This window comes from Sus scrofa, chromosome 14 (assembly GCF_054392235.1).
Source record: "Sus scrofa isolate SSC_HxYL_T2T_F1_AM1 chromosome 14, Sscrofa_HxYL_maternal_Yorkshire_Landrace_v2.0, whole genome shotgun sequence".
NCBI classification, from domain to species: Eukaryota; Metazoa; Chordata; class Mammalia; order Artiodactyla; family Suidae; genus Sus; species Sus scrofa.
This window is the reverse complement of record NC_139396.1, coordinates 45,290,123-45,303,287: the sequence shown is the minus strand read 5'-3', so window position 1 is coordinate 45,303,287 and position 13,165 is coordinate 45,290,123. Positions and strand designations below refer to the sequence as shown.

Sequence of the window (13,165 nt, the reverse complement as noted above, 5' to 3'; positions counted from 1 at the left end):
GACCCCAAGCTGGCAGGGGCACCTGAAGCCCACACAGCACAGCCAGGACTTCTTCCAGGGGACATCCCCCTCTCCCTCATGGGCTCCTTGAGAGCAGCCTGCGACTCCAATTCGTGGAGATGCATGAGCATCTGCCCAGGGACTTCCAGATGCATGAGCATCTGCCCAGGGGAGGGGCTGGAGTACTGTGCCAGGACAGACACACCTGGGAAAGCTGATCCCCAGGAACCTCCTTGCCTCCCCATCAGCCAGGGAGCCTGGGGCCAGGGACCCAGCAGCCATGGGGAAGGAGTAGTTCCATAAGACAGAGTCACAGCCTGTGATCTGCAGGCCACCTTTGGCCTGTGGACATGTTTCATTTAGCTCATTTGTCAATATTTCAAAACTTGGAAAGATTATCTAAAATTTTGGATTTATGGTTTTATGGGAAAAAAAAAAAAAGAGGAAGAAGAAGAAGATCTGCCCACACAGAGCTTTCATTCCTAACCAGGTAGCCCTGCCCCCTGCATGTGGGGGTGTGCACTGCAGTTTAGCCACAGTCCCCACCACTCCCTATAGCCTCCCTCACACTAAAGGGCCATTCATCATCATGTTCATATGGTTGGTCCACTTTTAGGAAGACAGTAAAATGTATCTTGTTCTTTTCTAGGGTAGGAAAATGACATATTCACAAAGAGGAACTTTTGGAAAAGAAAAGAAAGATAGAGATATTTCTTTTTAGAAGAATAGTCTCTTTTGTTTATAACGTATGCAAGTTCCCAGCTGGCCTCATGAATTTCTATGAGATGCCTCTCTGGAGGCACTGGAGTTTGTGGTCTCTGACTCAGAGGAATCCGTGTCCTCAAGCAAACTCTAGGCTTTTCTGGGTATTTCTAATCTAGTCCCTGGTGGGGAAGGAAGGGCACGGCTGGGGCATACCATGCCTCCCTGAGGCTAGAGCTGCCATGGGAAAGCCCTTCTTCACAGGACTCCCTCCCCCATCTTTCAGGGTCCATGTCCACTCTGGGCAGATGGTTATAGGACCCTCTGAGCGGCCTGAAGCCATGCACCCAGGCTCCAGCTTCGGGGTGGGAGTGGGGCATGCAGGACAGGTGGAGCCTAATTACAAGGTGGCTCTGGGGCTGGTGAAGTGCCCCCTCTCTGGGCTGTATTTGTGGTCCCGTTGGGTATATCATGGATGGGCCAGACCAGCATTTAATTGGTGCTGGAAGATTATACAGTCTACCATGGGAAACCAGATTTCTTCCTCTAGGGTCTCCATGTATGTGTCACTTAAGCAGTGAGCACTTCCTATATTTGGCTCTGTCCCTGTCACTGACTGTGGTCAATAGTAACTCCATTCTGCCTCCCAGTCAGCCAGACACTCAGCCCCTCCCCCAGCACAGTGCATGGGCTTGGCTTTCCCATCTGGGAACCCCTTCCTCGTGGAGATGTGGAGGGGGTGGTGTCAGATGCCTCCCAGCCCTGAATACTGAGCTCCGAGCACCCAGCCACCTGCTAGTTCACCTGCCAAGCCCTCCAGGCTGCAGAACGGTCACTTCCCCTTCTCACTCGGCACCCTCCACAGGTGCCTCCGAGATGAGGCCAGGCTGACTCCTTCAGGCTATGTTTGTTGTAAAGATGCTCCACACACATGGGAAACTGCGACAACACAGAAGGCAGAGGTGAACACGCTGGCCCCACCCCGTCTCCCATCTCCCATCTCCCAGCCCCCTGCCCAGAGCAGGGGTTCCTTCTGTCACCTCAGAGACAGTCTGTGTCACCTTCTGTTCTTTAAACAAAAGGCAGCCTAGTGTAAAGACTGTTCTGTGCTTTTAAAAGACATATTGATTCGTCTTAGTGACCGGTCTACCTCTGTCTGTGCATATCAGCCGCATTCATTTTAACCACTGCGTCCCTCTCCCCCTGCGAATTCTCCAAGCCTCTGGGTGTGGATCAGCTTTAGGTGATGACAGTCTTTGGCCACTTCGAACAATAAATATCTGTGCGCGGACACCCTTCCCTTCACTATGTGTACGTCTGTAGGACAAATCACCACAGTGGGCTTGCTGGGTCAAGCAGTGAAGGGTTTTAAATTCCCACAGATGCTTGAAGCTACCATTTATTGGGGGTGGGGGGTGGGGGGGCTTGCTCTAGCCCTAGCTCCATGCAAAGTGTCGAGGCAGCTAGTGTGTTTGTCAGTGTCAACCCACTGTCCACCTGCCTCCTCCAACAGAGACTGTGTCTACTTTGCAATCTCAGTGTTGTTACCCTCCCCTAACCCCACATATAAAGTCAGAGGCCACACAGCTTCCAGTTAGTGTCTTGGGGGCTGTCAGCCTCAGGGACAGGGCCATTGGCTCCTGGGGCTGGGCACAGGAAGGACCCCCCCCCCCGCCCCCCACCACTGGGCTTGGCATCGTGGGGCAGAGAACCCTGCTGGCTGGCTTCCCAGCTCCCTGCCACTTGGGGCTCTGGCAGGAGATATGGGGTGAGGGCAGAGGTGAGGTGCCCCCCTCTCCCGAGAGCTGGGGGCAGTTTTCCTGGCACTGGCCTTATCTCTGAAGCCTCCAACTCTGGATGGGCCACTCCTCCAGGCAGGGACCCTGGCTTTCCCCTGGTGACTGTGGGCTGAATTAATCCCTCGGTTGCGCCACCATCTCTGGGGCCCCTCTCTTCCCCTCTCCGGTTTGTGAACACTTCCTGGAATTAAAGTTCCCACTCCCTGAGAGGCCAGAGTGGTTACTGTTTTCCCATCTAGCCCCAGACTGAACCACAAGCTGAGTTGAGTGGCTGAGGGGAGCTGGATGATGAGACATGCCCAGGAGTCTGGATGGGGTAACAAGGGGATGAAATAGCTCAGTCCTTGCCCCTGCTGACTCCTTTAATGAAGTAACTACCCTGAGGGGGTCGGGGCAAGTCATTTTTTTTTCCTTTGGCCACACCTGCAGCAGGTGGAAGTTCCCAGGCCAGGGTTCCAACCCACACCACAGCAGTGACCCGAGCCACTGCAGTGGCAATGCCAGATCTTTAACCTGCTGAGCCACCAGGGAACTCCAGGCAAGTCTTTCTTTTTTTCTTTTTTGGCTGCCCTGCGGCCTATGGAGTTTCCAGGCCAGGAATCAGACCTGAGCCACAGCTATGACCTAAGCTGCAGCTGTGGCAATGCCAGATCCTTAACCCACTGCACTGGGCAGGGGATCGAACCTTCATCCTAGTGTTCCCAAGATGTCAACGATCCCATTGCACCACAGCAGGAACTTGCAGGCCAGTCGTTTTAAAGACATTGGAGCCAAGCCTTCATGTATCCGCTGGGAGAAATCCTCCACGGTGCATCAGCACCAATACATGGCTTCAGGTGCCCAAGCAGGCCACCACATTGCCACCCAAGCAGCCAAGAAGCTTGTCTCTGCCTGTCCTCAGGGCTGTGGTCTCATTTCCAGTCCGGGAACGTGAAATGTGCCCACAGCCTGGACTCAGTGCAGAGGGTGTGGCTGGCAAAACCCACAGCTGCTTAAGCCCGGGGACTGTGGCCAAAGCCGGAGCTGCCCAGGGAGCCACGTGCGCCTCCCGTCCAGGGTCAGAGCACCACCCAGGGGAGCGCAGCCTCCCCCAGAGCCTGGATCCCAGCAGAAGGGAGCCCAGTAGGCAGGGCAGAGCTGGGGGTGGCAGAGGAGGCAGCTGAAACAGAACACGGCGTCCAGGAGCAGCGAGGCACTGAGAGTGTCCACATCCGGGCTGACCCAGGAGCAGGCTGCATGTCCAGTGTGCTCTCCATGTGTCCCCACTTGTCCTTCACTCCGCTCAGCCCAGGTTCCCTTGACAACTGGCTTCCAGCCAATGAGAGACGGGCACTGATGGGATGCACCTCTGGTCCCTGCTGCGCAATGCTCTGGCTCTGCTTGGTTTCCCTCCGTGGTCCCTGCTCCCCCTGCATCGCCCTCCCCACTGACCCCAGCTCGCCAGGGCGCCTTGTGTGTTTTCCGCTCTGCCAGGGGCCCAGGCTCTGCTCACATCATCCCCTCCCACTCTCCTTCCCTCCCGACAAGGGGAGAGCTCTTGCCATGGCTGTTCTCTGGGGAGCCTCCCCATTGTCTCCTATGGCAGTGGTGCCCATACTTTGTGGCCACCATCCTACACTCAGTCCCCTCTGTTGGCTCCCTGTGAGGGCCTTTCTTCCCCGCGGGGCCCCTCCTGACAGAGCCACTAAGGTGGTGAGGCAGAGGTGAAGACAGGGCAGATCATGCAGGGCCTTGGCGGCCCCGGGAGGGAATGTGGATTTCATTACAGGCTTGAGGTTCCCCAGGAGGAAGATGGGTGAGCTGGGAGCCACATCTGCTGAGTGCTGACTTGGCTGAAATGGGGTACTCCAAGAAGGTCCATGGAGTGGAGGGGGTTAAGGCAGAGGCTCTGGAATTCTCTGGGGAGAAAGAAGGATGACCTATGGCTATGTGATAGCACAGGAACCAACAGAACATGGTGGCAGATGGGCTCTGAGGGGAGAGGAAGGGCCGATAACAGCTCTCAGATCAGGGCCCCCCACTCACACCCTACCCCCCAGGTCACCTCTACGACAGCCCCTGTTTGTTTCCATCACAGCGCGGAAACTCTCTCATGTATTGATCTGTTTATGTTTTTGCTAGTGATCTGCTTTCCCCGCTGCAGTGTAAGCCCCATGCTTGGCATACAGTGGGTGCTTAATACATGCTGGAAGCCCAGGCTGTCCAGGGTCCATCCAGTGCTGCCTCGCCAGCTGTGCAGTGTCAGGCTGTCGTGTTTCCTCATCTGTACGTGAGAACCAGGATGTCCATGCGCAGGTTGCATACAACAGGCGCTCAATAAAGACAGTGACATTCCTCCCATCTTCTGTGAATGCTCCACTCTCCTAGATAGGTGTTCTGATCTTTGGTTCTTCTAGAGTTTTCTGGTCCTCTGTCAGACTCTGGGGATTCTGACTTGAGCAAAAACAATAACTTTTATTTTATCTTATTATGCTTATTTTATTTATTTTTCTTTCTAGTTTTATTGAAATATAATTGACATACAGCCCTGTCTAAGTTTAAGGCATAAAGCATAATGATCTGACTCACATTCATCATGAAATGATGATCATAATAAGTTTTATGAACATCCATCATCTCATATCGATCCAAAATCAAAGAAATAGAAAGAATTTTGTGTGTGATGGGAACTCTTAGAATTTACTCTTCTTCTTCTTCTTCTTTTTTTTTTTTTTTTTTTTTTTTGCTTTTTAGGGCTGTACCCGCGGCATATGGAAGTTCCCAGGCTAAGGGTGAAATCAGAGCTGTAGCTGCCAGCCTAGCCACAGCCACAGCAACATGGGTGTCAAGCCGTGTCTGTGACCTACACCACAGCTCGCGGCAATGCCAGATCCTTAACCCACTGAGCGAGGCCGGGGATTGACCCTGCAACCTCATGGATACTAGTCAGATTTGTTTCCGCTGCACTACAGCGGGAACTCCCCGATCAAATCTCTTAGCGACTTCCATATCGAACGTATGTTACTACGTGAAGTTAATTATATTTATCGCATTGTACATGGCGCCCTTATTAGGACTTCTTTATCTTGTAACTGAAAGGTTGTACCTGTTGACCACGTTCCTCCAGTTCTCCCTTCCCTCACCCCCTGCCTCTGGTAACCACAAATCCGATCTCTTTTTCTTTGAGTTTACTCATATGTTTGTTTTGGAAGTGTCCGACCCACCGACCTACAGCGCTATGCTAGTTCCCGTTTCACAACACAGTGATTTGTTTCTATACATTTCAAAATAGTCCTCACAAGAAGTCTAGCGATGATGTGTCACCACAAAGATACTACTTAGTTCTTGACCGCATTCCCCACACTATGCATTTCAGACCCCGCCTCATTTATTTTGCAGCTGGAAGGCTGTACCTTTTAATCTCCCTCACCTCTTCCTTACCCCTCCCCGCTGACACTGTAACCGCTGGTTGGTTCTCTGTACCAAAGACTCTTGTCTCCACGGACCTCCCCCTCTAGAGCTCCAGCTGCTTCCAGTGTATGGGGGAGTGTGGCGGGGGGTGCTTTCCTGTCCTCTCTGTCAGCTTCTGGCCACCAGTCGGGGTCTGTGTGAGGATGCCCACCCCCCCCCATCCACTTCCCGAAAAGCACAGACTGTTTGCAGGTTACAGCGGGACCCCATTTAACACGGGATGCAAGGTCACTTAATACCCTGACCAACCCTGACTAACGCAGGCTGAGCATGTGTCAAAGTTCGAAAGCCCTTCTATAAAAAGGGAGGGAAGTAAATCCTTTGGACAAGCTGAGTCTCTCAGATTGTCCCCCGCCCCATCCTAGTACACACCCCATTCTGCTCTGTGGATTGGACAGCTGTTTTAAACCAGAAAGGTTTGGAGACCCTGACTGCTGCAGGCAGCTTCCTCCTGGCCCCTCCTGGGTCAGCCTGCACAGAATGGGGTACCAGGTGACCTGCACAAACCATGGATACTCCAGTTTATGGGAGATCCTAGGGGTTTTCAGAGGTCCTCTTGATCACCTCTCATTTTCTTTTTTAAAACATTTTTAAAATTATAGTTGATTTACACTGTTCTGTCAACTTCCACTGTACAGCAGAGTGACCCAGTTATGCGTATGTATCTACATTCCCTTTCTCACATTATCCTCCATCATGTTCCATCACAAGTGATACCTCTCATTTTCACCTTACAGGCTCATTTTACAATTCAAGTGCCATGGAAAACGCGACCTGCCAATATAGCTTGCCTTATGTCCTGTCTAAGCATTTCAAGCCTGCCTGGCCAGGATGTTCACTCTGCTCAAGAGAGGGGCCAAATGTCATGCTTTTCAGTGTTCCCTGTTGTGCCTGGCATGAGGCTGGCATTGGTTGGCCTTGGTAAAAGTTGTGATGAAGAGTTGATTGCTGGTGGTTTGATCGATAGTAGGGTTGGTTACTGGTAGAGTTGGTTGGTAGTGGGTTTGGTTGATGGTAAGGTTGGTTACTGGTTAAATTGGTTGATTGATGGTGGGGTTGATTGACGATGGGGTTAGTCAATGGTGGGGTTGGTTGATGGTGGGGTTGGAGGGCGTATGGTACAGGATTGGTACAGAAAGAAGTCTAAGCCTAGGGCTGGAGCCGCATTTATCGGAAGCTCTAGACGGATCGGTAAAGACTTCAGTGGGTGTGGCTGACCAGGTACAGCCCTCCCACCTGGAAGCGTCTCCCTTATGCAGTGACCTCTCACAGGAGCCCACTGGAACCTCACTACAGATCTGTGAACGGAGGAGGTAAAGTCTTACTATCTCTCTAAGAGGAGTGATGTAGATTCAACACATTTGTTATGGTGAATCAGTCGGGGAGTCAGGGAGTCAACTCCAGGGGTCTCTCTACCCTGGAGCCTTCAGCAAATACCTCAGGGAAACCATCTCAGCAGGATCCTGCTTTCTCCGAGCTGTGGGTGATGAGACAGTGGAAGGTCTGCCCACGTGATCTCTGTCCTAAAGAGCTCACCGTGTCTCTGGGAGAAAGAAGACGCCCCCCCGGAAACGGCAAAGAGTGGGGCACATCCCACTGGGCAGTAGAGAGGTGAACAGGGCTGGTGTGGAGGACTCATGCAGAGGACCTGGCCTCAGGGAGGGGACTCCCCCAGTGGCAATGGGGTGAAGATGTCACGGGGGCCAAGCTAGCTCTGGACACAGGCATGTTGCTCTCCTCCATTTGCTGACATTTCCACTGGTTACTGAAGTTAATTTCCGTCTGGTGAATGCTCTCGAGGTGGACCTTAGCTTCCAAGAGCCGTTGATGGTCTGCCGATGTCCATAAACTCTGGTAACTGATAACGTCCCTCTGTCGCTAGGGCGAGATCATGGTCCTGTCATAAGACTATGCAGTCGTCTGCTGAGACAGCAAAGAAAGATTACCTGTCCAGTTTAGTATTAGTGTTTCCTCATTTGGTTTTGGTCTGTTTCTGAAAAGCATCACTTGAAGTAGGAGCTCTTCCAAAGAGTTTGAGAAATGCCAAGTTTAACATATATATGTAGGAGTTCCCGTCATGGCTCAGTGGTTAACGAATCCGACTAGGAACCATGAGGTTGCGGGTTCGGTCCCTGGCCTTGCTCAGTGGGTTAAGGATCCAGTGTTGCTGTGAGCTGTGGTGTAGGTCGCAGATGCAGCTCGGATCCTGCGTTGCTGTGGCTCTGGTGTAGGCCGGTGGCTACCGCTCCGATTAGCCCCCTAGCCTGGGAACCTCCATATGCCACAGGAGCAGCCCTAGAAAGGGCAAAAAGCCAAAAACAAAACAAAAACAAAAACAAAACACACACACACACACACACACACACACACACACATATATATAGCTATATAGACACATACATGTATATACACACATACCTATATATGTATACATTCATATACACACATACCTACATATACATACCTGCCTACATGTATATGCACATACATATATACACATACATGTATAGGTAAGTATATACTGTATATACATGTGTATGTGAATATGCATGTGTGTGTGTGTGTATTTACTTTCAGAATTTCTCAGAAGCCTTAAATTGCTTATATTCACCAAAAAATCTTGAAAGGCAGAGAGTGCATCTTTCCTCAAACTTACCTAAAACCGGAAACATCATGTCACAGAAGACCAGCAAGAATATCTGGCAGGAATTAGATGCTTAGAGTGATACGGTGTGGGACTGTGGCTCAAGGAATATCTTTCCATGTGCTTCCTGGGGTGTTTGATGACTCGGAACACCGCTTGGTCTGTCCATCTGCAGACGAAGTTTTTGGTCCAGACCTTAGGGCCACTCAGGAGCGCACTGTCTGGGAAGCTTGTTTCATTGTACAGACTTGGGGGTTACCCCTCCACACCTCCCACATCCAGGGCTGCTGGGCCCAGGCTTCTCCCTCCCCTGCCTCCACCCAGAGCCATCTTGATCCCCCGGGAATGAGTTGAGTGGCAGTGACTCACAGATCAGGAGGAAGTAAAACGCATTCAATTAGGAGTCCTCAGGCACAGACCTGCTGGCTCCCAAATTACTCCCTGTGACCCACTTTCATTTCCTGGTGGGGCCTCCTAGGTCTGTAGCATTTCCATGGTTCTTGCCGACAGGCCCTTTACGTACCCAGTGGTGCCTCCTTTTGCTCCTGATTAAGTCCCAGTGAACAGGCAAAAGGGTGGGTTAGCTGGAGGCCAAGGTCCCTGGGTGTCCTGGGCAGGGCTGGGAGACCTTGATGCCAAGCGAGCTCCAGGCTGAGTCTCTGCTGCTGACAGAGCCACGAGCCACAGCTGGAAGATCACGGCAGCAGCCTCTGCAGGAACAGGCTCTGGGAAGTTAGTCTCTTAGGCACCTGGCTTAGGGAACATGGAGCTTCTGGGACCCCAGGGTCCAATGTGTGTGACCTTGAATCGCCAGCTCTTGGAGCCCAGGCAGCTGTTGTTTTTGTGTTATGCTGTCAGATGAGCTGTGGTTTGTCACCGTCCTTTGTGGCCTTGCATCCACTTAATTTACTATGTTTCTTTACACTCTCCTTGACCTCTGGGCGACCATGGAACTCTTCCATTGCTCTAATAGGCACTTTACATAGGTGAATTCACTGAATCCTCATAGCCACAGTAGTCACATGTCCTGGGTCACCAGCTGGGACAGGGTCATGCTTGGACTTGAACCAGGGTGCATGGGTCTTGGGTCAGGCTCTTAAGCAAACCCTGCATCTCCTGTGCAGCTGTGGCTGTCACACTCCAGATAAGGAGATCTGGAGCAGGCGGGCTGTGCAGGGATAGATGGGGGAGGGGAGGCAGCTGGCAGATTCTGGATGAATGGGGGCGCTTGAGTGATTGGTGGAGCCATTTGGAGCATCTGAGGTATGCAGAACCAAGGGCCAACTTCAAAGTGTGGCAACAACAGGGAGTCTGGGGGAGAGGCAGGGACAGGTGGTCATCACCCACTCAGGACAGTCCAGTGGCTGCCTCATGTTCAGCTGTGCATTAGCCCCGGGACCCTTGCTAGCCTGAAGTCCCCCCCACCTCCCATCAGGATGGGGCCACACTAACCACAGGGCCAGTCCCCCTCCAGGACCTGGATGGGCTGACCACCTCTGCTCTGCTTCCCGCACAGCTCACTCATGGACACCAGGTGGCGCTCTCGTCCATCAGCTACATCGGCTGCTCTCTGTCAGTGCTCTGCCTGGCCGTCACGCTGGTCACCTTCGCGGTGCTCTCGTGAGTCATCTGCTCTCCCCCGGGGCTCAGGAGGGTGGGCGGCTCTGCGTAAATGTTAGGGCTACCTCTGCCCACTGCGACTTCCCTTCCTATACTTGCACCCTGGAGGCAGCAAACACCGGCCCCTGTTGAGGTTATGCACAGGGGTTACAGCTGGACCGCTATTCCTCACTTATTTTGAGATCTGAGGTCCCGGGAGGGAACCATGGGGTGCTTGAAAAGGGAGAGGATGGAGGAGGGGCTGTGGAATTGGAGGGCGCCAGCTTTAGCTAAGCTGGGCAATTCTGGAAAGGTCTCCAGCCCACAAGGTTGCTGGCCTTAAGCCAGGTGAAAGCCAGAACTGAGGACCTCCCCCCAAAGATACCCAAGCAGCCAAATCCTTGTGGGGCTGGGCTGTGGGAGGCCCCGGGGGTGAGAACATTGGAGGGACCCCTGCCTCCCTGCCCGCTGAAGCCACAGTGTCTGGTCAGAGGTCGTGGGGGTCCCTGCAGCGGGGCTGGCAGTGAGTCCATCTTCGGTCTCCTCTGAACTGGGACAGAAAAATAAGATGAGAGCTGAGTCGGAGCAGACAGCCCTGGGGACATGTTCGCATCCACCCCCACGGGGCTTCAGAACATCCCGGGAGGATGTTTTACTCAAACCTGGATGGGCCTCTCTCTCCGGGGCTGCTTGGGAGTTTCTCTCCCCTCCTCCCACTGCCTCTTCCAACCTGGACACCAACATTCCTCTTCACCTGCCCTGTTCTGCAAGGACACCTGTTACCTGGGTGGCTCTGTGACCTGGGCGGGGCGGGGGGGGTGGTCCCAGGTTTGGTTGGTTAGGGCCTGTGGCAGCATCAGCAGGGGAGGCTGCCAGCTTCCTGGCCCCTCCCTCACTGTGATCCCTCCCTTCCTCAAACCCAGGTGATCTGGGGGATGAAGGCAGGTATGCATGAACACAAGGGGTGCTGGTGGGATCTCAGCCAGATGAGAGGAGCCGGCTGAAGGTTTTTTAGTTTGGTTTGGTTTTTTTGTCTTTTTAGGGCCACACCCACGGCATATGGAGATTCCTAGGCTAGGGGTCTAATCAGAGCTATAGTTGCCAGCCACAGCCACAGCCACAGCCACACCAGATCCGAGCTGTGTCTTTGACCTACACCACAGCTCACAGCAACGTCAGGTCCTTAACCCACTGAGCAGGGCCAGGGCTCAAACCCATGTCCTCATGGATCCTAGTGAGGTTCATTACCGCTGAGCCATGATGGGAACTCCTGGACTCGGGTTTGTAGCGACGTTCCTTACACTCAGGACGTTCCTTTTTTCCCCTTTTTTTGGCCGCCCCTTCAGCATGTGGAGTTCTCCAGGCCAGGGATCAGATCCAAGCCACAGCTGTGACCTTAAGCCACAGCTGCGGCAATGTAGGATCGTTGGCCCACTGTGCCGGGCCGGAGATCCCAAGGCACCGCTGATTCCATTGTGCCACAGCAGGAACTCCAGGATGTTCCTTTTTTGAGTCCCTGGCTCTTCATCCATTCGCTCAGCAAGCCCACCTCCCAGCCCTACCCCCCACTCCATGGGCGGTCAGCTGTGAGGACACAGCTGCACCCAAGATGGATTAAAACATGCCAGGGTGGGGGCTGGTTGAGGAGCAAGTACTCAAAGGCCTGAACACACATCTGCACAGACCTCAGAGCAGGGAGAGCCGTTTAGAGAAGGGGCGGAGCACCTTTAGGCTCAGGAAGTTGTAAGGGGAGGCGAAGGAAGAGAGTTTACATACTTTACCGCAGAGGAAGGCAGGTGTCAAGGCCCCGAGGCTGCAGCAGGTTGGAGGAATTGAAGAACCAGAAAAGGGGGTCAGGAGCAGACGAAAGGAAAGAGTTGACTCAGAGCCATTGCCAGGGCCCACGGAAGATCATTTCTAAGAGCAATAGGGAGCCATAGAGGTTTCACAGCTTCCCAGGAGTGACAGCCTCAGGGTGGGCTTATCAAGACCTCTTTGGTGGCCCTTGGGGGAGTGGCACAGAGCAGCTTTGGCTGGGCCCTGGCCTCACCCCTGCCTCTCTGCCCCCCAGCTCGGTCAGCACCATCCGGAACCAGCGCTACCACATCCACGCCAACCTGTCCTTCGCCGTCCTGGTGGCCCAGGTCCTTCTACTCGTCAGCTTCCAATTTGAACCAGGCACGGTGAGTGGGCCCTCTCAGTCCTGTTGTGTCCACAGGGGGCCTCCCTCGAGACCCCCCCTTCCTCATGCCACCAGAGTGGCACCTTCTCCTCCTGGTTTCCACTCAGAATTAAGACCACAGCCCCCAGAGAGCGAGACAGTGATTCCTCCAGGAGAGACAGAGAAGATGACAGGAATGGGCTGGCTTCCCTGTTCATCATCATTCTCAGTAATGAAGACTTTTAAGGCCCTGACTGGCTACTGTGCCTTGGGCTTACAGAGAGTCACTCAGTTGATCCTCATAAGAAGCCCATGAGGTGGTGCCATGTAGATGCAGCATAAGGGGTTACAGGGACTTGCCCAGGGCAACCTGGTAAGTGCTGACCAGGGTCTGACCTCAGGCAGTCTTGCTGCAGATGATGCCCTCTGTCCCTGCTCTGACTGCACGCAGCTGCACCCCTCTGCCTGCCAAGGGCCAGCGCTCTCTGCCAAGGCACTGCAATGACCCAGACCCACATTTCCCTGCCCTTTGTATCAAGCAGGGGGTTCTCTGGGGACCTAGGAAGTCTCAGATTTCACAGAAAGTAAAATGCTGAGACCAAGGTGGCTCAGGCCTGGGCAATGTGAGTTATAAACCCGGTTGATGGGCAGGAGAAGCAGAGGTGTTCTTGGTCCACACTAGGACAGAAGGAGAGGCTGGTGCTGGGGGAACCGAGCAGTGGAAGTCAGTGGTCCTGGGATGCAATCAGGATGGGCCAAAGGAAAGTGAATCTTTATCCCACAAAGTGAGTGGGTCAGCAGAGCCTCTGT

General features: G+C 53.4%; 1 protein-coding gene across 6 annotated transcripts in view; it reads left to right on the top strand.

The window, feature by feature from the left end:
* The window catches only part of ADGRD1 (adhesion G protein-coupled receptor D1), a 181,648-nt gene that overhangs the window by 133,913 nt on the left and 34,570 nt on the right, over positions 1 to 13,165 (top strand). For all 6 annotated transcript variants that reach the window (XR_014828481.1, XR_014828480.1, XR_014828483.1 and 3 more), the window contains 2 exons: positions 10,112 to 10,215; positions 12,266 to 12,377. Coding sequence is in view for 2 of the 6 variants with exons in the window: in XM_003483408.4 (XP_003483456.4) it covers positions 10,112 to 10,215; positions 12,266 to 12,377 (216 nt within the window). In the remaining 4 variants the exon portion in view is untranslated. The remainder of the gene's footprint in view (positions 1 to 10,111; positions 10,216 to 12,265; positions 12,378 to 13,165) is intronic.